This window comes from Puma concolor, chromosome D3, assembly GCF_028749965.1.
Source record: "Puma concolor isolate L17-30 chromosome D3, mPumCon1.1.hap2, whole genome shotgun sequence".
In the NCBI taxonomy this organism is placed as follows: Eukaryota; Metazoa; Chordata; class Mammalia; order Carnivora; family Felidae; genus Puma; species Puma concolor.
Genome location: NC_141678.1, coordinates 63,050,175 through 63,072,684, shown reverse-complemented (window position 1 = coordinate 63,072,684; position 22,510 = coordinate 63,050,175). Strand labels below are relative to the sequence as shown.

The 22,510-nt window shown below is 36.4% G+C and overlaps 1 protein-coding gene across 1 annotated transcript in view; it reads right to left on the bottom strand.

Annotated features, from left to right (window-relative positions):
• The window catches only part of PIK3C3 (phosphatidylinositol 3-kinase catalytic subunit type 3), a 152,139-nt gene that overhangs the window by 17,818 nt on the left and 111,811 nt on the right, over positions 1-22,510 (bottom strand). The window contains exons 21-23 of the mRNA XM_025931079.2: positions 22,109-22,183; positions 7,493-7,661; positions 2,078-2,168 (exon numbers count right to left, since the gene is read on the bottom strand). Coding sequence (XP_025786864.1) covers positions 2,078-2,168; positions 7,493-7,661; positions 22,109-22,183 — 335 coding nt within the window. The remainder of the gene's footprint in view (positions 1-2,077; positions 2,169-7,492; positions 7,662-22,108; positions 22,184-22,510) is intronic.

The following is a 22,510-nucleotide window of genomic DNA, read 5'->3' as shown; positions in this document are numbered from 1 at the left end:
AAAAGATAGGGCCGCAAAGACAACTGTTAACAAAAGGTCACTGACCTTATACAGTAAAATCATGACTTTCTAAAAGAGAAATAGAAGATCTAATAAGAACAAGAACGACATAACTTAATTGGCAGAAGAAACTGGAAGACTCAGTTTGACAAACACCATTAGAGAATTTTCATAATTTGACTTCTGAACACAAGTGAAGTTAGGGAAAAGTGAATACATAACCAGAGATAAATGGATTTAAAATACACAGCAAAACAAATCCTGAATATATCAATGCAAAAAACAAAAACAAAAACAAAAAAATAATAGTATTTGGAATCTAGTGCACCCATCAATTATAGTCAAGGAAATTTTAAATTTTCATCAACCAATTACTTTTCTTGATGACCAGGTTTAGTCCATAAATAAAAAATAAATGACAAAAATAAGCCACGCCAAAAACCAGTGTGATAAGTAGTCTATTTCCTAAGGGGAAAAGGGTGTTTATTGAAACAGTGCTTGTGGATACAATAATAAATGCAGTTTTAATAAGAGGATAATTTACTTAAAAGACTGAACAATATTTACATTAAAACCCCTCATTGTTTGTGACAGACTGATAAAACCAAGTAAAAGGGATTCTCATTTATGTTTGCAATTGTCTGAATATTTGTGTCTCCTCCAAATCCATGTTGAAATACTAATGCCCGATGTGAAGATATTAGGGTAGAGCTTTGGGGAGGCACTTAGATCATGAACATGGGACCCTTATGAATGGGATTGGTGCTCTTAGAGATCCCACAGAGCTCCCTAACATTTTTTGCCAGATGAAGATGTAACAAAAAGTCAACCCAAAGAGGGCTCTCACCTGACCATACAAACACCCTGATCTCGGACTTCGATTCCAAAACTATAAGAAATTTGTTTCTCTGTTGTTTATAAGCCGTCTAGTCTCTAGTACTTTCTTACAGCAGCCCAAATAGACTAAGACAATGTTCAATCCAGAGGAATCTGGAGTTGGTTCGGAGTCGGTTATGTCAGAACTTAGAGCTTTTTGGTTCCAATTATTATTTTCAACCACCACAGAGACTCCATCTCAGAGACTGCTACTGTCCTTGAGTAACTGTATACTTCTTCAAGGTAAAAAGTTTTACTATCTTTCTTTCAAGTTCAATAATGATTATCATACTGATATTGAAGGCGATCTTACGTTATCTCTGGATATAAAAAAAAGCACTTCATATACACCACCCCCAACATGCCCGCTGAATCAGAGAATCAGAAGCTAATTCAGATAAAAATCTTCAAATCTGTTGCCCTTCCTCCCATCTCTTGTTAGAATTCATGGTAAAACAGGGGCACCTGGATGGCTCAGTTGGTTAAGTGTCTGACTTCAGCTCAGGTTATGATCTCGCGGTTTGTTGAGTTTGAGCCCCACATCTGGCTCTGTGCTGACAGCTCAGAGCCTGGAGCCTACTTCAGATTCTGTGTCTCCCTCTCTTTCTGCCCCTCCCCCACGTTTTGTGTCTCAAAAATAAATAAATGTTAAAAAACAAAAACAAGAAACAAAGAATTCATGGTAAGGCAAGTCTGAATCACTGTTCACCTACATGACGACTACCCTTTTTTCTTCTCTTTGGAAGCTGAGTTAAAGGGGATGTCTCTACTTTGTTGACATGGAAAAAAACTCTGGTAACCAAGGTATGGATGGGAAGGATATAGAATGGCTTGTCCCAGACAAGATTATAATATTTTGTCTCTGATCCTTAGCGTGTATAGCCTGTGAGTGCCAGGCATCAGATATCGTATCAGGACTATTAAAGGAGAGCTACAACTTTCTAAAAAAAAGAGCAATGGTTGTAGCAGTAAGCTTTCTCTGTAGATGCAATGACCTAGTCATGTGACTGTGGGTATGAACAGAGCTGGCTGCATGGACCTAAGAGGCTGTTGTGTTCTGGAAGGTAAAAAATAATTATACAATAGCTCTTTTTCTTAATTTATGTTACTTAAGAGTCTAGAGCCAGGGACATCAAAGGGAAATGGGTTATTAAAACCTTAACATCTTTTATATATAAAAAGTAGAAAACATAAAAGTTACCTTTTTCACAGTTTTATCTGGTTCAAGAGCAATATCTGGAATGTTTGCATCCACCATCAAGGAAAACAAGTTCAATATCAGGTTAGAATACCTAGAGAGTGGGAAAGAAAGAAAAAACAGCAGTGTGTTAGAATTTTGCAGCTTCTTCTCCTGTCAAGAATATCCCTAGAGGCACCTGGGTGACTTAGTCAGTTGAGTTTCCAAATCTTGATTTTGGCTCAGGTCATTATCTCAGGGTTGTGGGATCGAGCCCTGTGTCAGGCTCTGTACTAAGCATGGAGGGTGCTTAGAATTCTTTCTCTCTTTTTCTCTCTCTCTCTCTCTTTCTCTCTCTCTGTCTGCTCTTCTCCCCTGCTTGCCCTCTCTCTCTCCCCCTCTCTCAAAAAGAAAATAAAAATAAATGAATAAAAGCTCTCACTGGCCCTCTTGTAGGGACTAAGAATGGAGGTAGGGAAACTATTTCACAGATGTCCAGGTAGAAAAGAAACAATATGGATGTTGTCTGGATGTACTTTGGAGATGGAGTGGATGACACTTGCTGATGGTTTCAACGAGCAAGGGAGAGGGGGCAGAGGAACTGAATGTTACTAAGGATTCAGCCTAAGCAATGGGAAACTACTATTCACCAAAATAAGACAGAATGAACAAAGAGCAGGATTTGGGGCTGAGGATCAGTAATATTCTGTTTTAGACATATTGAGTTTGAAATGCCTACCAGACTCTTAGTCAAGACATCAAGTAGGCAGTCAGAGAACTCAGGGGGGATATCAGGGCTGATGGTATTAGTTCAAAACACCAGCATTTGGTTCCTAACTAAAGCCACGGGTCTGGATGAAAATACTGAAAAGGAGTTTAGGGGGAAAAACGATCCAGAACTTAATTCTAGACAGTTTAATATGTAAAGGTCAGACAGAAGAGGGAAGAAATCAGGAAAGAAGCAGAAGTGGTCAGCAACGCAAAAAGAAAACAGAGGAGCGGGTTATACCAAATCGAAAAAAGGTTTTCAGGAACAAAGGGGTGCTCAACTGTGTCAAGTGGCAAGAAAGCAAAGTGGCCACTAGATTTGGTATAGGTGACAGTTTATCTCGATAAAATTAGTTTTGATAGGGTACATCTGGAAGTCTTACACTGAAGGAAGAAAAGGAAGGTTAGTGGAGACAGTGAGAAAGACTTTTTTTTTAATTTTTTTTTAATGTTTATTTTTGAGAGAGAGAGACCAGAGTATGAGTGGGAGAGGGGCAGAGAGAGAGAGAGGGAGACACAGAATCCAAAACAGGTCCCAGGCTCTGAGCTGTCAGCACAGAGCCCGATACGGACTCGAACCCACGAACCGTGAGATCATGACCTGAGCCGAAGTCAGACGCTTAACCAACTGAGCCACCCAGGCACCAAGATAGACTTTTTTAAAGCAAATGGGCTGTGAAAGAGTAAAGAACTAGGGCAGAAGTACAATGTCTAGGACTATCCCAGACTTCTCCCCACCAGACAGACGCCAGAGGTTCTCACCTAGTTGTGACAACCAAAACTGTCTCCAGACATTGTGAAATGTGCTTTGGGGAAAAGGGGAGTGTAAAACAGGTCTGGCTGAGAACCGCTACTTAAATCCAATGGTGAGAACACCATGGCTGTTGGAAGTTTCTTCAGTAACGTACAGCTGTTGCACTGTACACATGAGACAGGAAGGAACAGAGTTGTGATTAGAGATGAAGTGTCAGCAGGTGAGGTTATTGGACTGGATAAAAATGTGTAAGAAAGTTTAGAGAGAAGGGCAGTGATTATAGCTTGAGGGCATAAAATTCAGTGGGGAAAAGAGAAAAGTGAGAATATAAGGCAGATTTGGTATGGTGTAATTTTATATGGTGTAATGGTGACTGGACATTATCAGTGAGGTTGAAGTCTTCCAGGAAGGAGTATAATCCAAAAATGAGCTGCAAGGATAGACGATGTTGGTCAGAGTGGAAAGCTGGTGACTGAGATTTTGGAGGGGTAAATTAATGTTATTCATGAGAGGCAGTAGACAAGGCTGGTTCTACATGAAGAGGACAAGACACTCAGAGGTCAGGTCATGGCTGGGCCACTTATGTGAATGTGGAAGTCACAGCAGTAGTCTTGAAGTAGACAATACAAGTTTTCAAGGAATAGAGCATGACAGACAGACACCTGACTTTTAGCAATGGGGAGGATACCTATTGGTGTGATCTCCCAGTGTGTGTGTCTATGTTTTTCTTCCTTAAGAAAGCAAGGAAAGAAATCATTTGGAAGTTGCAGCAGGGAGCAAGGGGGGCACCAAGCCCTTCTCTAAGCTCTACAATATGTAGGACATGGAAATAAAGAAGATCCACTTCAGAGGGCTGCAAGGACCATGGCATCAGCAGAGTACAGCCACCTGCTATGTATTATGTCATGAATAAAATATGCTCTTTCTATGAACCCTCAATTACTTTTACTCTCCTTTGTTGACCATACAGTTTTTTCCCATCTTGTCATAAGGGAATCTCAGGGTAAATTCAGAGTAATATTTTAGAGGTTCTCAAAACTGGCTGCCCACTAGATTCACCTGGGAGCTTTTTAAAAATATTAATGCCTGAGCCCAATCCCATACCAAGTAAATCAGATGGGCCCCCAAACTATTTTCCCCCTAAAGTTCCCCCAGGAAATTCTAATGGATAGCCAGGATCCATGTTAAAATGTTTGTTTTTGTGGAAACATATGTGTGTTTCTTTTTAAAAAGGCAAATATTAATGTTTTCTGGATTATCTGTTGGTTTTAAGTTAACCACCCATGCTTCTATTATTGTAGCAAAAGGAAACAAAATGTAAATAAGGAATAGTCTATAAGAAGCTTAAACATTCAATTATTTTGTAGAACATCTGTCACAACCTTAACTTTTACACCTGCTGCTATGAACCTGCATTTTCCATTTAAGATAGGGTGAGCGACCCCAAACAGAAAGTATACACTCTGAGTAGTCATTCAATATCCTACCCAGAAAATAGATTTAAAGGTTACTAGAAATCTTTAAAACCAGTATCAAGAAAAAATATAAGGTCATACAAAGATGGTCTAAATTTTTCAGTGAAAACCTTTAATACTAAAAATAGGAATGCATATAATTAATAGGTATTATTTAGTAAAAGATAATAATATATTTTGTTACATGAAAATCATAACACCATAAAATGTGTTCTAACATCTATACAGTTGTAAGCATTCACAACTTAGTTCAAAACAGACTGCTCTACTTATGTGGTCAAATGTTAGTAATGGTTTCTTGTTGCAGGAAATGAGCAACAATTAACAAAAACCATGAAACCAAACCCTAATAATAAAAGTGTCAAGTAACCTTAGCTCCAAACTGACTCAACTATCAGGTTAATTCTCATGTCATAAAGAAAAATTTTTACTAACAGAACCATATTCCAAAATACAACATTAAAAAATAAATGTTGATCCAAATATTAGGGTCCAGCTGATCTTAACCAAAGTATAGTGACATTTAAAAACAAATAAAAAATAAAAGTTTTCATAACTTAACATAAAATTATTTAGATTACTCTGTGATTTTTCTTAGCAGTGATAAAAGTTAACTTTGGCTCCACATTAATAACCTGCCTCTGTTTTTTCCATTCTACTGAATTGCTACTAATCCATTATCAATGACAGTTTATAAAGCACATTGTTTTCCTTCTGCCTTCAGTAAGACAGAGCACCCCTGACATTTCTCTAGTTATCATTTCATATCATTGTCTGCCTCCTTACCGAGAATGCCATGGTTGCATCTAGTTTTTAGGAGGCTTGGACTATTTTAAATTAAAAATCCTAACATATTAAAGTGGAACTTTCATCTCTCCGAAAGTGTTTCTGCATCACCAGACAAATCACAGAGCACCCATCTTCCATTATTGTTTTAGCATTTCTGAAAGCAAAACTGAGTCACTCTGCCACCTAAAGGATAAATAGTGTGACTGTTTGTAAAATGCACATCAGAGTTTGTGACACATGGTACAGACTGAGTTAACAATGAAGGCCTAATGAGTCACTGCCAAGATGAAATCTAATTAATAGTGTACAGCCACTCTCTTAGGACCAACTGCATCAACATCGTCCAGGAACATGGTCTCAACCCAGATAAGAAGCAGAAATTCATTTAATAACCATACACTGGGAGTCTTACGTTCTAACCATATGAGTAACAGGTTATAAAGACAAATAAGACAGAACCCATGTGCATAGGCAGCTCACTGTCTACTGGTTATAATTTCATCTGGAAGAGGTGAAAGAAGGTAGTAGGTCTCCTGGGCTGGGAGTTTTCATTGGACTAAGAATATTCATTTTTGCAAAGTTAAGTTGAAAATGGATTTAGAGTCAAATGATCCCGTCATTTTTGACTAACCATCAGAGCCATGTCCTAAATTTAACCAACCTGACTTAATTTACTTTTTTCCTGATGATATATGATGTTACAAGTTCTAAGTAAACCAGGATGAAGAAAGCAGAGATGGAATGGCATTGGAGAAGAAAGAAGGTGTAGAGAAAAATCAACCTTTTTCCTTCAGCAAAATGACTGATGAGGTGTTAAAAGGAGACAAAATCATGTGTAACATTTATTACTCCATCATTTAACAAACTTCTGAATGCTCCTGAAGAGCAACCAAAACCAAGGCTGATAAAGTTGCTAAAGAATAAAAATGAATGGATTAATATCACTTTAAATAAGCTAAATGCTTCATTCTTTGATAAAAAAAAGTGGGAAGTGAGCTTGGGAGAAGTTAAACAACTCAATATCGTGATTATAATCCTTCCAGACTGGCTTCAGGGAGATGTGAATGGTTATGAAGCTTCTTAATCTTTTCTCTATTCCAGCACTGTCAAAGAACACAGTATATTTTATTAAAATGATATTAACCCACAGATTTTGAAGCTTCCATATTTGCCTAATCTTGTGTAATGTCAGCTTCTTGTTTGGTGGATTTAGCAATTGAATATTTAGTAGGAAAGCAAGAGAGTCTTCTTTCTCTTGCTATCAGACTGTTTCCCAAAACAGACATCAAACGTATATTAAGAAATACCGGGGCGCCTGGGTGGCTCAGTCGGTGGGGTGTCTGAAGTCCGCTCAGGTCATCTCACAGTTTGTGACTTCGAGCCCCGGAGCCCTGCAATCGGGCTGTGCGCTGACAGCTCAGAGCCTGGAGCCCGCTTCTGATTCTGTGTCTCATTCTCTCTCTGCCCCTCCCCCACTTGTGCTCTGTCTCTCAAAAATAAATAAATGTAAAACAAAAAAAAATTTTTAAATACATTTGTCTGTGTCATTCTGAGAAAGGGTGATGTGAAAGAATGTATACATTGGAAAAACTCCTTTTCTTACTCTATGAAATGAATCTATCAAAATTCTTTATGCCAAGCAAATCAACTTACCTTCGAAGGTGGAGGAAAGCTGTGTAACACTGTTTACGAAACTCTTGGTACTGCTCACTCTGGGTGCCCCCCATTCCTTCTACCATTTCTTTATTCAGCTTCATTGGAGGAGGAAGAGGCTTTGGATCCCGACCCAAAATATATCCGAAGTCTATGTGGAAGAGTTTGCCTGGATGTTGATAAGAAACTCATTTGTTGATAACAATATGTCATATTATCGTATGTGCAGTGTCTCTTCACAACGAATACTAAGTCATGATGAAGTCTATTCAACTGTTGAACCCTCTACAGCCAGGCTCGGGTGTGGCCTTAAGAGCATACTGCAGTTCATTGTAACGCAGTTATTCAAATGAAACTTCAGTTAAAATAATATCATAGTAATATTAATCTATATTCTACTCCAAGATCTCCAGAATCAAAGACACTCAAAGGCTACATAACTTAAGGTACTAGCAGAAATTAGTGTCCTGCAGCAAATTTCTCACCCTGAAGTTTACACAAACTCCATTCATACAGCAGAAGACCATTTCTTTTAAGTATTTCTGAAACGAATCCTTTAACTTTTCACTTGTAAGTATTTCTGAAACGAATCCTTTAACAACTTTTCACTATTCCCCTCACAAAAAAAAAAAAAAAAAAATCCCCCAAACTGCAAATTATATTCTTCGCTTCTTCTAAACCATTTTCAACTAATCCATGTCACTCATTAGCTGCAAACTAGGAACAAACCACAGTATTTATGTCTACCAAGAACTGAATACAGCTGCAGTGCCCATGAAGACAAATTCTCCATGAGTCGCCAAAGCCCACAGACTAGACATGTAAAAATGTGACTGATCATTCATTTTAGAGAAGGATTCACCACCGAATTCATAAGCATTTTGTGACTTACAAGTAGGTGTAAAAGAAGCATACATTTTAACACAAAGAGTAGCCGCGTGGATCCTACAACCCAAGCTCCACCAAGGCAGGGATTTATGCCGTTTCGTACATCACTCTACCCATGCCTTAGAATAGTTTCTGGCACACTAGGCACTCACTTTTGAATGAAGGGATGAATTCATTTAAAAAAACAACAACCTAAAATCTTCCTAGTGTAATCTTCCCACTCTTGTTTGTCTTGTGATACATTATATGACCTGTTTTATGTGAAAACCTATCCTCCATCATGCATTTGGGAAGCTTAGGTTCCCCCTACCCCTCAAGGGGAGCAGCCAAAAACTTTCCTTCTTCAAGTACATGTACTGAGTTTGAGCATACTTTTGCCATCCTGCAAAGTATTTTTATACATCAATTCTATCCATTAACATATTAGCTAAACCCCCTACCTCTTTCTCTGTGCATTATTACTGTTATCTGTGAATGTTATACTCCATCATTAGGTCACTGTTGGAAATTTAAGGCAATGATGGGCATAGAACTGACTCTGGATGTGGCAATGAAATCCCAGGTGAACAGTGACACACTGGCAGGCCTTCTGAGTCAGTGGTATAACTGCCTCTTAGTACGACTGACACCTTCACGTCTCACTTGATGAGGTATGTGACCCAGACAAAGCCACTTAATGTTTTAATCCTCACTTTCTAAACTGCACAATAGGTTAATACTGTTGATTACCTCATAAGACAGAATTAAAAAGAGATAAAGATATGTTATCTTAAAATAGTACCTGATACACAGTAAACAGTCTAAATGTCTCCTGTCATTATTATTATTTCCAACTAAGCTACAGATGACAGGGTCAAGCAAAATAAAAAACCCCATTTAAGTCAAGAATGATTACATCTATAGCCTTGTCTCATTTAAGAAGCTATGTCCCTCAGAGGAAAAAAACATTTTAGTCTGAACATAAAACTAAATCAAGCTATATGATATCTAATGACCATGTCTCCTAAAGGCGCAAATGTTTATCTTAAATACTTTGAATACCACTTTTTTAAAAAATGTAAAATACTAAACACTGCTCAAAAAGAAATATTAATAAGTACCACTTCAAAGACATTTAAAATATACTGAATTGGTATTTATATGTTCCTTATACCTGAGATCACTACTGCCAGGGATTAGTAAAATTAAATATTAAAGGGATAAGCAATCTTATTTGCAACTCATCTCAGGCATCGTTCTTACAATGAAAAACTAAATAATACATTAAGCGGGAAATCCTATACAGCTTTGAAAATGAGAGAGAACTTCGGATTTGCCAAGACCAGGTAATAATAATAATGATAATAATAATAATAAGTCCAGATTAAAGGCAATAATGATATTAAGCTTATGTAAAATTCAAAGTAGACACTGGCGTTATTTTCACGCATTAGTAAAAAAAACTACACTGAAAATTAACTGGAGTAGACAGCAGACAATGTACTACATTTGGGATATGGAGTTCATATATAAAAAGAAACAACAGCTTACTTACGATTGCTCACAAAACAAGTATTGGAAGTTTTAAACACTATCATCACCTGCCTATAGAAAAACTACCCATTAACAATGTAACTATTGCACTGAAAACTAGTTTTCCATTTCTCCACATCATCTCCTTGTCTTTGTTTTTCAAGCTTATACCACACTTAAAATGTTCCGTTCAAATTGAAGAAATGATGAAAATCTCATAAGAACTTTCAAAAAAAATGCGTGTATCTAGTATAGTAAATGACAGACGGGGGAGGTGAGAGGAGAAGGAATTATAATTAGATACAGAGAGCAAGGAACCTATAGAGAATTGGAAAAGGGTTTGCTCTCTCCAAAATAACAAAGTAACAGTTTAGCGAATTGGTTCCTCAAGCTCACACCCAGGGCTTACTAAACAAGGATTCGTAAGTAGTTACTAGTGAGGCTCCTACTTCAAAACACTTCAGCTAAGAGTATAATGAAATTATTTCTTCACTTATCTTTCTCCCCAAAGTTAACTCTTACTGAACCATTAGGAGTCTTATAATTAAGAATTGTGCTTTATTTATTTTTGCATAGCACTGAAACCTAGGATAATGCCCTAGCATGCAGAAGGACTCAGTGTAGCTATTTTGCATTTACTTAACCAACGACACCTCAACTTCACATTTATAGCTTAGGCACCTTTTAATAACATTGCTATTGCAAGAAATTTTTTTCTGGAAATGATAGTTCTTATGGGAAATTGTTTTGTTTAAAATTTTTGTATTTTCATTTCCATTAAGATCTACAACAAAATTAATACAGGCTGAGTCTGGATCACCTAGATGCTACCTTACTACTTAGTACTATCCTGTGATTTCACTTTTTGATTGGGTTGGTATTAAACAACAAGGCTACTTTAACTTTTTCAGGCTAACACTAAGACAAGCAGAATTGGTTATATCTTCAAATTACCTAACAGCATGCTGAAATAATGAAGGTTATAAAGTAGTTCAAGTAGAGAAAAGTAGTTTCAGAATATTCACATGAGATATATTTACAGTGCTCTGAACTCAAACTCACACTATACTATCTGCACCATATTCACACTGCAAGTGACATTTAGTTACAATATTATTTCATCTGTCACATTAATGTTGTTGAATTGCATTTTGCTAGTTTGTAACATGATTTAATTTATAAAGTTATTTTTATTTTATAGTATAGAAAAGTAGACACACAAGAAGTTAGTATCAGCTTTACCTTGTACATATTTAAGATTATAAACTCAGCACAATGCGTTTTACTTCTATTTAAAACAGTTCTGTGTATTACTCATGATTGAAAAACACCATTTCAGAATTCCAAAATGGATTTCAGAGGTCCCTAACTACAATAAAATTAATTTTGGGGGGAAAGTCATAGACCTCACCAAATCCCCAAGGGAAGTTCATGATTCCAAAAAGATGAGAAAGTACTTTTAGAACAAGGAGTTTGATGAGTGTAGTATTTACTGGGAAAGCATCATTTCTTAATGCTTAAGGTCCAAGGAAGCAGGCTATCATTCAATTTTCCATTATTTGGTAAAAAGTCCTGATCAACTTCTCTTAAGGATTCCATTTCCTTAAACTAAATGTGTATTCCCTGTAGCTAAGCTAAGCACTTCATTCTGTGCTTTCCTCTCACTCTGGAGCTCCCATTTGTTTTCTACCTTGTTAGACAAATACCAGTACCCCTCAAAAGGTAAAGAGATGAAAAACTTACATTATAGGTACAGATAAGCTTTCCTTGGTTTTGTTTAATTATTTAAATAATGTTTTGTTCAGGGCGCCTGGGTGGCTCAGTCGGTTAAGGGTCTGACTTCGGTTTAGGTCATAATCTCGTGGTCCATGAGTTTGAGCCCTGCATCAAGTTCTGTGTTGTCAGCTCAGAGCCTGGAGCCTGCTTCAGATTCTGTGTCTCGTGCTCTCTCGGCCCCTCCCCTGCTCACACTCTCTGTCTCTCTCTCCCAAAAATAAGTAAACATTGTTTATATTGTTCTGTTATATTGTTATTGTTATATTGTTCTGTTACCAATATAATTTCTAATGATACTTAGCACTTGAGCAGATAACCTATCTGACCCCTCTTTGATTCAAACTGATTTTTAATAAATCATGCTATCCTAGTATCAAACTGTATCAGCCATCACACGTGGTTTATTTAATGGGTTCCATCCTTTAATAAGAAACCTAGCCCCACTTTTCTCTGTCTCACCACAGGCATTACTGGAAGTCCAGTGTGGGCTATGCATCACTGCTTGCAAATGGAGAGTATATTTCTATCTTTCTTGTAAGAAAACTCTCAAAGAATAGGATTACTGCTTAATTATAAGGTATAAAAGATTCAGTATCTAACAATGAAACCATTATTATGCTTTGCAAGTTCAAAGAGTCATGTATTTTGAAAAGAGGCTATTAATGTTTTAAGAAAATTCATCCTTGCAGATACCAAAGGGAGCGGCTCTTTTAAAGTTAATATCTAAAATGAAACTTACAATGATTTTATAAATGCACTTCATGAAATTTTTAAAAAAATGTTTAATTAAGAAATTCAGGAAGTATGGGCTTATTCAAATCTATTAACAAACTTATTAATCTTAAACAATCAAGAGGTAAAGTGTACATAAAACAAACTGAATGTTTGTTGATTGCAAATACCACCTTTTGTACCTGACTTGCAATACAAAGGGAATAAGATGTGCTAATTAAATTTTCTTGTTATTTGAATAAGTGACACGAACTTATTTCTAAAATTGTGGTTCAAAGTATTTGTAGTTCTTGGATTAAAGACAAAAGATATTGCTGAAATGAACTGTATTTTATAGCAGTTTTTTTTTTTTAATTTCCCTTTTGTCTATACAATAATTACATATGACCAATCTCAAAATTGTACTTACTCCATTTTTTTCACAACTCTGCTTATACCTTCTATTTGACAATTTTCTTCTGTTCCCTGTAATCCAAACTCAATTTTTTTTTTAAATCCCACACAATTCCCCAATTCAAATATTCTTCCCTGCCACTCTACTCTATAAGTTTCCCAGTCTTCAGTTTCTTGGCATACACCTGACATTTTACTATTTTTCCACAGAATGCCTTTTATTTCTTATGTGAATGTTGTATTTTTCTTATGTTTCTTCCTGTGAATGTTGAAGTTGCCCTACTATGAAACCTAGAAACAAAGAAGGTAGTGAACAACCATTTACTGATACAATGGAACCTATATTTTTAGAATTAAAAACGCTCCCTAAGCTACACTCCGAATGTTCCCAATGCTTATTAGTTAAGCCCTTATGGTATACTTGGTTAGAGCTATTTTCACTTACAGTTAAAAGCACAGTAATGATAAAATATTTTTAGTAATCGTTTTTGAGTAACGAAAATAAGACATACATAAGTAAAGATCAGTATAGACATTCCAATTATCTGCTAAATATTTCATATAATTTATTTTTTCACATTCAACTGTTAAGATCTTAGGTTTCTGATGATAGGAACAAAATTTAGCTAACTAATGAAAGGGGGGCAAAACATATCTATGTAGTATATCTGATTATATAGTCCATTTCTATTCAAGAAAAACTTGGGGTGCCTGGGTGGCTCAGTCGGTTGGGCAGCCGACTTCGGCTCAGGTCATGATCTCGCGGTCCGTGAGTTCGAACCCCGCGTCGGGCTCTGTGCTGACAGCTCAGAGCCTGGAGCCTGTTTCAGATTCTGTGTCTCCCTCTCTCTGACCTTCCCCCATTCATGCTCTGTCTCTCTCTCTATCTCAAAAATAAATAAACGTTAAAAAAAAAAAATTAAAAAAAAAAGAAAAACTTTTAAATGATCTTCATTTTCATTTTTCCTACAGTTATTAAGGCCAATAAAGGATCTATTCCCTGCAATATTCTTTTCTTCTACAGAACCGTTTTAAGGTCTAAAACAGAACAGAAACCCTTTATAGATTTTTTTAAAAACCTAAAAAACGGCCTTTGATATTAATTCTAAAACTGTTTTGTGTAAAATTTTATGCTCTTAAAAATTACTGAAGACCCCAAATAAACCTTAGTTGGGCTACTTCTATAGATATTTCCTGCATTTTAAATTAAAACTGAGACCTCCCAAAATATTAATCTAAAAATAAGTGAACATTTTAACATTTTTTATGAATAATAACTATTTTCTAATACAAAAAAATTAATGAGATGAGTGGCACTCCTTTCATTTTGCAAACCTCTTTAATGTCTGGTTTAATAGGTGACTGCTAGATTCTCATATTGGTTTCTTTCTATTGTGTTGTTTTGATTTAAGTAAGAAGAGAATCCAGCTTCTAAATATATACAAACTTTTAGAATTTTAATTACGTTTTCAGATAATTATGGATAGTTTTCTTTGATACTTAAATTCTCAGGCCTACCATCAAGGCTGCATCAGAAACTGAGCCTGGGGCCCAGCAATCTATAGTTTAAGTTGCTCTCCAGGTGACATTGATACAAGACAAAGTCTGAGGACTTCTGATCTACTTTACATTGACTAATACAACTCTTAACTTCAGTTAGATCACTATGGAAGAGACAGCGGCAAGGTGAATCACTTCAGTGAATAAAAACTCACACCTGATACCAATGGTTACTGTTTCTCTGTGTTGTACAACCCCATTACTTTTAAATTTGACACCTCTTTTGTTCGAGGGGTCACTATAAAAATGTACTAACTTTTTATATCTGGTTTGTGGTTGCTAGCCTATGGTGGAACTTGAATGCTTTAAAGTTCATTAAAAATGAACCCCCTCCAAATTATGTATTGCAAAACAAATACAGTGTCTACCCAGCTTTAAGAAATATATCACCTGATAAGAAAACTTACATAAAAAAAAGTAATGTCCCAATCTACAGTTTTACTTCAATGAATCAAGCTTTGCCATATAAAAGGTGATACAAAAGGAAACAGATTGATTTGTCTCCACAATCTGACCTAAATCAATCTAACCAACCTATGTATTACCTGCAAAGGCATTGATTATTTCAGCTTCCAGGTATTTTTGCTGGAATGCGTACTTTTACTGGAATGTGTAGCTCATAGAAACCCAGCACATTCTTCATACTAAGTTACTTTCTCTGTGATGTAATTTTCAGCTCCTTAGGCATAAAGAGTATATATAGCACTTTATCATTTTCTATTACTTCTAATGAGAGGAAACAATGTCCTTCTAAATACAGCACCAGGGCACCTGGGTGGCTCAATTGGTGAAGTGACCTTTATTTCAGCTCAGGTCATGATCTCATGGTTGTGACACTGAGTCTCACATCAGGCTCCACACTTGGGTATGGAGACTGCTTAAGATTTTCTCTCTCTCTCTCCCCATCTGTCCCTCTCCCTCTCTCTAAAAAAGAAACAAACAACAACAACAAACAAGAAAAAAACCCAGCACCTTTTAAGGCACCATTAACAATTTCTTTATGATAGGTTTCATTAAGTGTAAGAAGACTGCCAGGGGCGCCTGGGTGGCTCATTTGGTTAGGTGATTGACTTCAGCTCAGGTCATGATCTCATGGTTCGTGAGTTCAAGTCCGACGTTGGGCCTGTGCTCACAGCTCAGAGCCTGGAGCCTGCTTCAGATTCTGTGTCTCCCCTCTCTCTCTACCCCTCCCCTGCTCATACTCTGTGTCTCTCTGTCTCTCAGTAATAAATAAATGTTAAAAAAAATTTAAAAAAAAAAGACTGCCAGATTTCTGATACTGAAAAATTCAAGAAACTTTCAAAATATCGTATTTTAAATAATGTCTGAAAAGAAAATTATTCACATGATTGTGAGTCCTTGTCATTATCTAAGCATCTAAAGTAATGATTAATAGAGACTAAAAAGTATTTATGGATTAAAAAGGGGTGGTCTTAGGTGCCTGATTCTCTTTTGCATACATCAACTGAGAAAAAACAAACTGGTAAATACTACTATGTCTATAGTCTACAGTAAAAATAAGTTTAGGCAGGAAAACAGATTATTCTAGAAGCCCTAAAGATGGATAAAAATAACAGGAAAAAACTTCATTCATTTGTTCATTTTAAAGCATTTACTAGGTGCCTACCAACTGCATAAAACATTTTACACCCCTTTCTCTCAAGTCCCAGGGAATAAACAAGCACATTAAGAAAGTAAATCTATAGATTTCGTTGTGCCTGGGTGGTTCAGTCGGTTAATTGTCCAACTCTTGCATTTGGCTCATGTCATGATCTCATGGTTCATGGGATTGATCCCCGCATCAAGTTCCACACTGTCAGGGCAGAACCGACTTGGGATTCTCTCTCTCTCCCCCCTTCTCTCTGCCCCTCCCCCACTCTCTTTATCAAAATAAATATTTTTTTTTTAATGGCAAGTTGGGGTGCCTGGATGACTCAGTCAAAGTCTGACTTTGGCTCAGGTCATGATCTCATGGTTTGTGGGTTTGAGCCCCGCATGGGATTCTATGCTGAAGGAACCTGGAGCCTGCTTCAGATTCTGTGTCTCCCACTCTCTCTGCCCCTCCTGTGCTCACACACTCTCTCTCTCTCTCAAAAATAAATAAACACTAAATACTTTTTTTAATAAAGTAAGTCTATAGATTTAGATTTTACAGTATTTTTAACCTACCAAACTAATTAACTTAAATACAAATAGCTTAGGAAGCATTACCATTTGAGTAGTAACTAAGTTCTCCCTATGGAAGATTTTGAACTACTGTGTTATACCCTAAGAAAAAAATAAAACACTTAAACAAACATATTTACTTTCAAAATATCAAGATTTACCTTAAAACAGAAAGAATAACATTAAATCCATGATAAAATTGACTGTTTCTCTCTTATAAACCTTCCTACACTACTAAAATAAAGAGCCAATCAAAACAGAATTTAAAAGGCAGTAACTGAAAAGAGTTTGTATTTTTAAGAGTGGGAAAAAGAAATTTTTGAAATACATTAATTATATTTTTATCTCTAAAATTATGACTGCAAATAAAAAAGCTACATAAGCCAAAAAAGGAAGGCATTCTTCTTTTTTGGTAGTAAACCAACAAAGAAAACCATAATAGCCAGTCCTTAAGAAATGTTGACTATATGCTCGATACGTACAAAACCTTGCCCACATTATCTCATTCAACTCTCACACACCACAGGCAGAGAGGTTCTATTCTTATGGGCACATTCAGAAAAGAGACTGAGTCATAGAGAGAGACAACTTACCCAAAGTCACCCAATAGTGGAGGGGCAATTTAAAACTAAAGATGTTTATTTTAGATCCTGACACATTAACTCCTATGTGAGACTGTTCCTCAGAATTAAAAAAGGATGTGCATCAATTTGACATAAAGTTAAAGAATGATGAAGAAAAGTTTCCAATTAGGGAACAATGACTTTCTTACCTTCAGGCTTTGTGACAAAAGGTTCAGAGAGCATTACTCTGAAGTGCTGAGACAGACAAAGAGTCACCACTCCTCTCACTGTACAAATGGACAGCTCCAGATTAGAAGAGCCATCCTCAGGAACTACAGGGAACTTTCCATTTACTACAGATATCTAGCTCCTTGTTTTCATTTATGAATGTTTTTCACTTATTTATATACTGATATAAATGTTCATTCTGTTATAAAGTCTGTAAATCATAAACAATGAAGTTTTTCAGTTATACCAGTCCTGGTTTTTCCCCCTCAAATTTTAAAAAATTAACAATAAAAAAATGTTTCCCCACAGTTGAGATAAACCCAAATCAGGCTTTGAGTCCTGTCACAATCAAATAACCCTGAACAAACTCCTCAAAGCTTCCTCAAAGGATACCAGCTCTGAAAGAAATTTACGTTTCCAATCCCATTCTAGAGCTTAAATTTTTAATTTCTTGCCCAAATAATGCTACATCACTGCATTGATAAGTGAAATACCATTCACTCCAAATTTGCTTCAGGAAAACAATGTTATAAGTGACCACAGGGCAATACACTGACAAAGGAATTAACAGACTGTCACATTTATGGTGGACACACAATGCCCTCTGCTGGACAAGCTGAGGATACTTCAACCAAGCTAAAGTATCAACACACCAATAAACCCAGGCAAAAAAATTTCTGGGAAATCTGTAATTGAGTCTCATATTTTGCCTTTTTGCACATTATTGTTGTATACATTTTGAAATTTTTTCTATGCAGTGAAACATTTTCCTCCACACACTTCTAAAGTCATCAATCTGACCCTCTTGTGTCTCATCTAAATTTACAGGTGGAACAGTGTGTTGGGGGCAAATCTCCAAGAGATCCCCAATAAAATGAAATCTAAGTATCTTCTTCCTCTCTGCTCCATCTCTCATGCCAAGGAACTGGGCACAGAAGAATCAGTGGAACTCTGATTACAATTCCAAACCACTTTCATTTGAAAGCAAAGTCATGGATACTACACCTGCTCAAGCTGGCAGATAAGAAAACAAAAGGTATTTTATTCTGAAGAATGGGAGCAATGTTACTTATAATAAAAACTGCACCATCAACACTGAGACTGGAGAGTTACATAAGAGAATCTAAAGTTTTAAAGTTTTAATACATCACAGTCTGTGCCTAAGACATAGTGGATCCAAAATACACAATGGAGGAGCTTCATGATACTTGAGGCATTTTTTAACTACAAGTTCTAAGGTGTATTTCCTGCAATGAACCACATTCAAAATTCATGTATATAATTTAATATGTAATACTTGTCTAAATTATACAAAGTCTAATTATATCACATATGTAAAAACCACTTTGAAATATAAACTGTCAGTAAAAAATGACTATAAACACAAAACATTTTAAAATAAATTATTACAAATTTTTAGAGGTTGAGGAATACATCATACTTGCATTTGTCCTGATATAATTGGTATTTCCTTATATAATCTAATTTCATTAAAACTAAACTTGAAAATTAAAGGCATTAATCCTAGCAAGTAAGGCTTAAAATGCTAACTGTATGATATCAATAATGAAATAAAGACCAGTTAAGAAAAAATAACCAAAAGAAATGCCGTTTCAAAAGAAAGAGAACATGTCTCTCATCTAGCACATTGTAAGTTTTTGATTTTTAAAGTCATATTTAGAGCACCCTCTAGTGGAAAACTGGTGACAAGATGCTTAAAACCTGCTTCTGAAATTTTATATTCTATTTCCATTAAAACAAATTAATTGTGAACTGGACCACAGAAGTGTATGAAATAGACTCTGATTTCCAAATCTCATTTTTAAAAATCCCCAACAACACACACACACACACACACACACACACACACACACACACACAGAGCAGTTCTCAAAGTCCAAAAGAAAAAGGTCTATTATTTATCAATTTCCAAAAGAAGAGACAAGGTATGTGACAAGATACGTGAAAATAACATTATAGATGTAATGGCACTCTATACATTAAATAATTGCATTGTAGTTATAAAATAATTTCAATACAAAAACCAACAGAATCACTTTGGTACTTTGATTCTTGTGGTTAAAAGATTCAATTAAAATATCAGAGCATTAAGGAACAACACAGGAAAACTTTTTCCAAATTAAAATTCTCTCCAAATACACCATAACATTTTCTAAATATCCTCTGCTACACTGGCAAATTTGGCGAGAACCTCAACAACATTCTGTGGTCTTAGTTACTACAGGGACAGCCTGGCCTTGACACAGACATGAATCCCACATGCAAATTCTGTCACAGATAATTTTTCACACTAATATATGAAATTCTAGATTATGTGAATTAATAATTATATATTAATAATTAGACTACATTTGATAAATTACATTTGATGTGTTAAATTCTTGGTATCACAATCTGGAGGAATACTAACAAAACAGAAAATGTTCTTACCTGAGAGACCATTTTAAGAGTAATTTAAAATCTATTTTCTGTGGAAGACTGAAGAAACTTGAATTATTTAGCCCAGGGAAGGAAAGACTACACAGAAGAGAAGAATTATTTACTCATTCATTAATTCAACAGTGATCTATCAATCACTTTAGCTAGGTGTTGTTCAAGGTTCTGGAGGAATGGTAGCAAACTGGATGGACAAGGTCCCTGCTCTCATGGAACCTGCATCCTGAATGGGAGAAGATGATGAGAAGATCAACAAGCTCCATGAGGACCTAGATTTGTGTCTGTTCTGTTCATTTTGGTATCCCCAGAACCCAGAACAATACCGGACACATAGCAGTTGCTCAATAAATCTTTATCGTACAAAAAATGATAAATTTGGCTGGTGGTAAGTGCTTTAAAGAAAACGAAACAATAATAGAGAGTAATGGAGAAGGGTGGTGTGGCAAGTACATTTCAGAAGCCATTTCAGATCAGAGAGTTAGAAAAGGCTATTCTAAGGAGATGCCACTCAAACTTAGACTCAATAACCAAAGTCAGATTTGCAAAGATCTGAGAGAAGAGCTTTCCAGAGAGAAAAACAAGGGCATTAGTCTGAGGCAGGAGTATTGACATTACACAATCAAATTGGTCAGTGTGGGCAAGCCACAAGCACCACAGTAAAGAGTTCAGATTTTATTCAAATAGTTTGGGCAAAAGATGGTAGTGGCTTCAAATGGAGTCAAAGGAGTGAAATGAAGAGAGTGGATAACTTCATGATCCATTTTGGAGGTGAAGAGTAGACAATATTTGCTAATAGGTTTGATATGTGAAATGAGGCCAAGAGTGGAATTAAAAATGACTCTTAGGGGCGCCTGGGTGGCGCAGTCGGTTAAGCGTCCGACTTCAACCAGGTCACGATCTCACGGTCCGTGAGTTCGAGCCCCGCGTCGGGCTCTGGGCTGATGGCTCAGAGCCTGGAGCCTGTTTCCGATTCTGTGTCTCCCTCTCTCTCTGCCCCTCGCCCGTTCATGCTCTGTCTCTCTCTGTCCCAAAAATAAATAAACGTTGAAAAAAAAAAAAAAACTTTAAAAAAAAAAAAAATGACTCTTAAGCCTGGGGCTTAAACAACTGGGTGGATGATGTTGCAATTTACTGAGATGGGAAAAAATTAGGTGAGGAGCAGGTATTATTAAGCAGGTAGTGGAGGAAGGGAACAACTTTTACAACTGACCATATAATTTGGATGTCAAGTAAGTGGTTGGATATTTCAGTCTGAAGCTTAATGAAATGGACTAAAGTACAGTGCTGTAAGTTTGAAAGTTGTTTGCTTCAAGATAGTGTTAAAGCCAAGGGGCTAAATAATTATCACGAAGAGGGGGATGAGAATGATTATTCCATGGAACTCCAAGGGGAAAAGCAAAAAATTAAAGACAGGGGTTAATGTGAGCTCATTCTAACACTAACTAGAGCTGTAAGTAAGGAAGTAAGTAACACTGTAAGTAAGCAGTAAGTAACACTAACTCAACTGCTTGCACACATTATTATGGGCTTTCCCCCAAAGGTGGCATTTTCAGAAGGAACAGCGAGAAGACCACCCATAGAATTACTACTGAAGTGATTCTTTGTAAGGAATGGGAGTTTTGGGGGCACCTAGGTGGCTTAGTCAGTTGAGTGTCCAGCTCTTGATTTCAGCTCAGGTCATGACCCCGGGGTCATGAGATTAAGCCCATGCTGAGCGTGGAATCTGCTTGGGATTCATTCTCTCTCTCTTTCTCTCTCCACACACACACACACACACACACACACACACACACACACACACACACCCCTCTTCCCCTAGCTTGTGCTCTCAAAATAAATAAATAAATAAAAATTAAAAAAAATAAAAAAGAATGGGAGTTTCTTTCAAAGGTCCCACATGAAGGGACTTTTAAGACTATATGATTTTTCAGGGGTGCCTGGGTGGGTCAGTCAGGTAAGCATCCAACTTTGGCTCAGGTCATGATCTCAACAGTTCGTGGGTTTAAGCCCCGCATCAGGCTCTCTGCTTTCTGCACAGAGCCTGCTTTGCATCCTCTGTCTCCCTCTCTCTCTCTGCCCCTCCTCCACTTGTGGACTCTCTCTCCTCCCTCTGTCTCTCTCTGCCCCTCCTGTGCTCATGAGCTCTGTCTCTCTCTCTCTCTTAAAAATAAACATTTAAAAAAAAAGACTATTTGACTTTTCTTCACATATGCAATGTGCCTACCACATTTTGCAACTTATTTTGTTTTATGCAACTTATTTTCTTTTACTAAGCAGATTCCACAGTAAAAATCACCAGCATATAAAATATATACATCTACTGGTGGCCATGATTTGATACCTGTTTTTGTTAGCAAAAGGTTATCCAGGTGTCTGTCTCCAACTCCAAGTATGTATGTAATCACGCAATATCCAGCTGCAAATAACAGTTAAAAAATTGTGAAAACACATGCAAACCAGGTCAAACATACAAATGAGTATAAAAGCAGTCTGTGTTACTTTCATTTCAATTTAATTACTATTTTTTCATTTCTCACCCAAATTCTCAATTGTGTAATTTTCTTTGACTCTATGAAGAGTTTATCAGTTGAAACTCAATATAAATTGCTATTTGCATGAGAAATAATATCTTGTAGAATTTTGTCAAATTATAAAAGTCATTTCTATCAAAAGTTAATTCAGGCTTCAGGAACCTTAATTATAATATGATTCTCCCATTTCTCATTTCAAATTGGACACATGT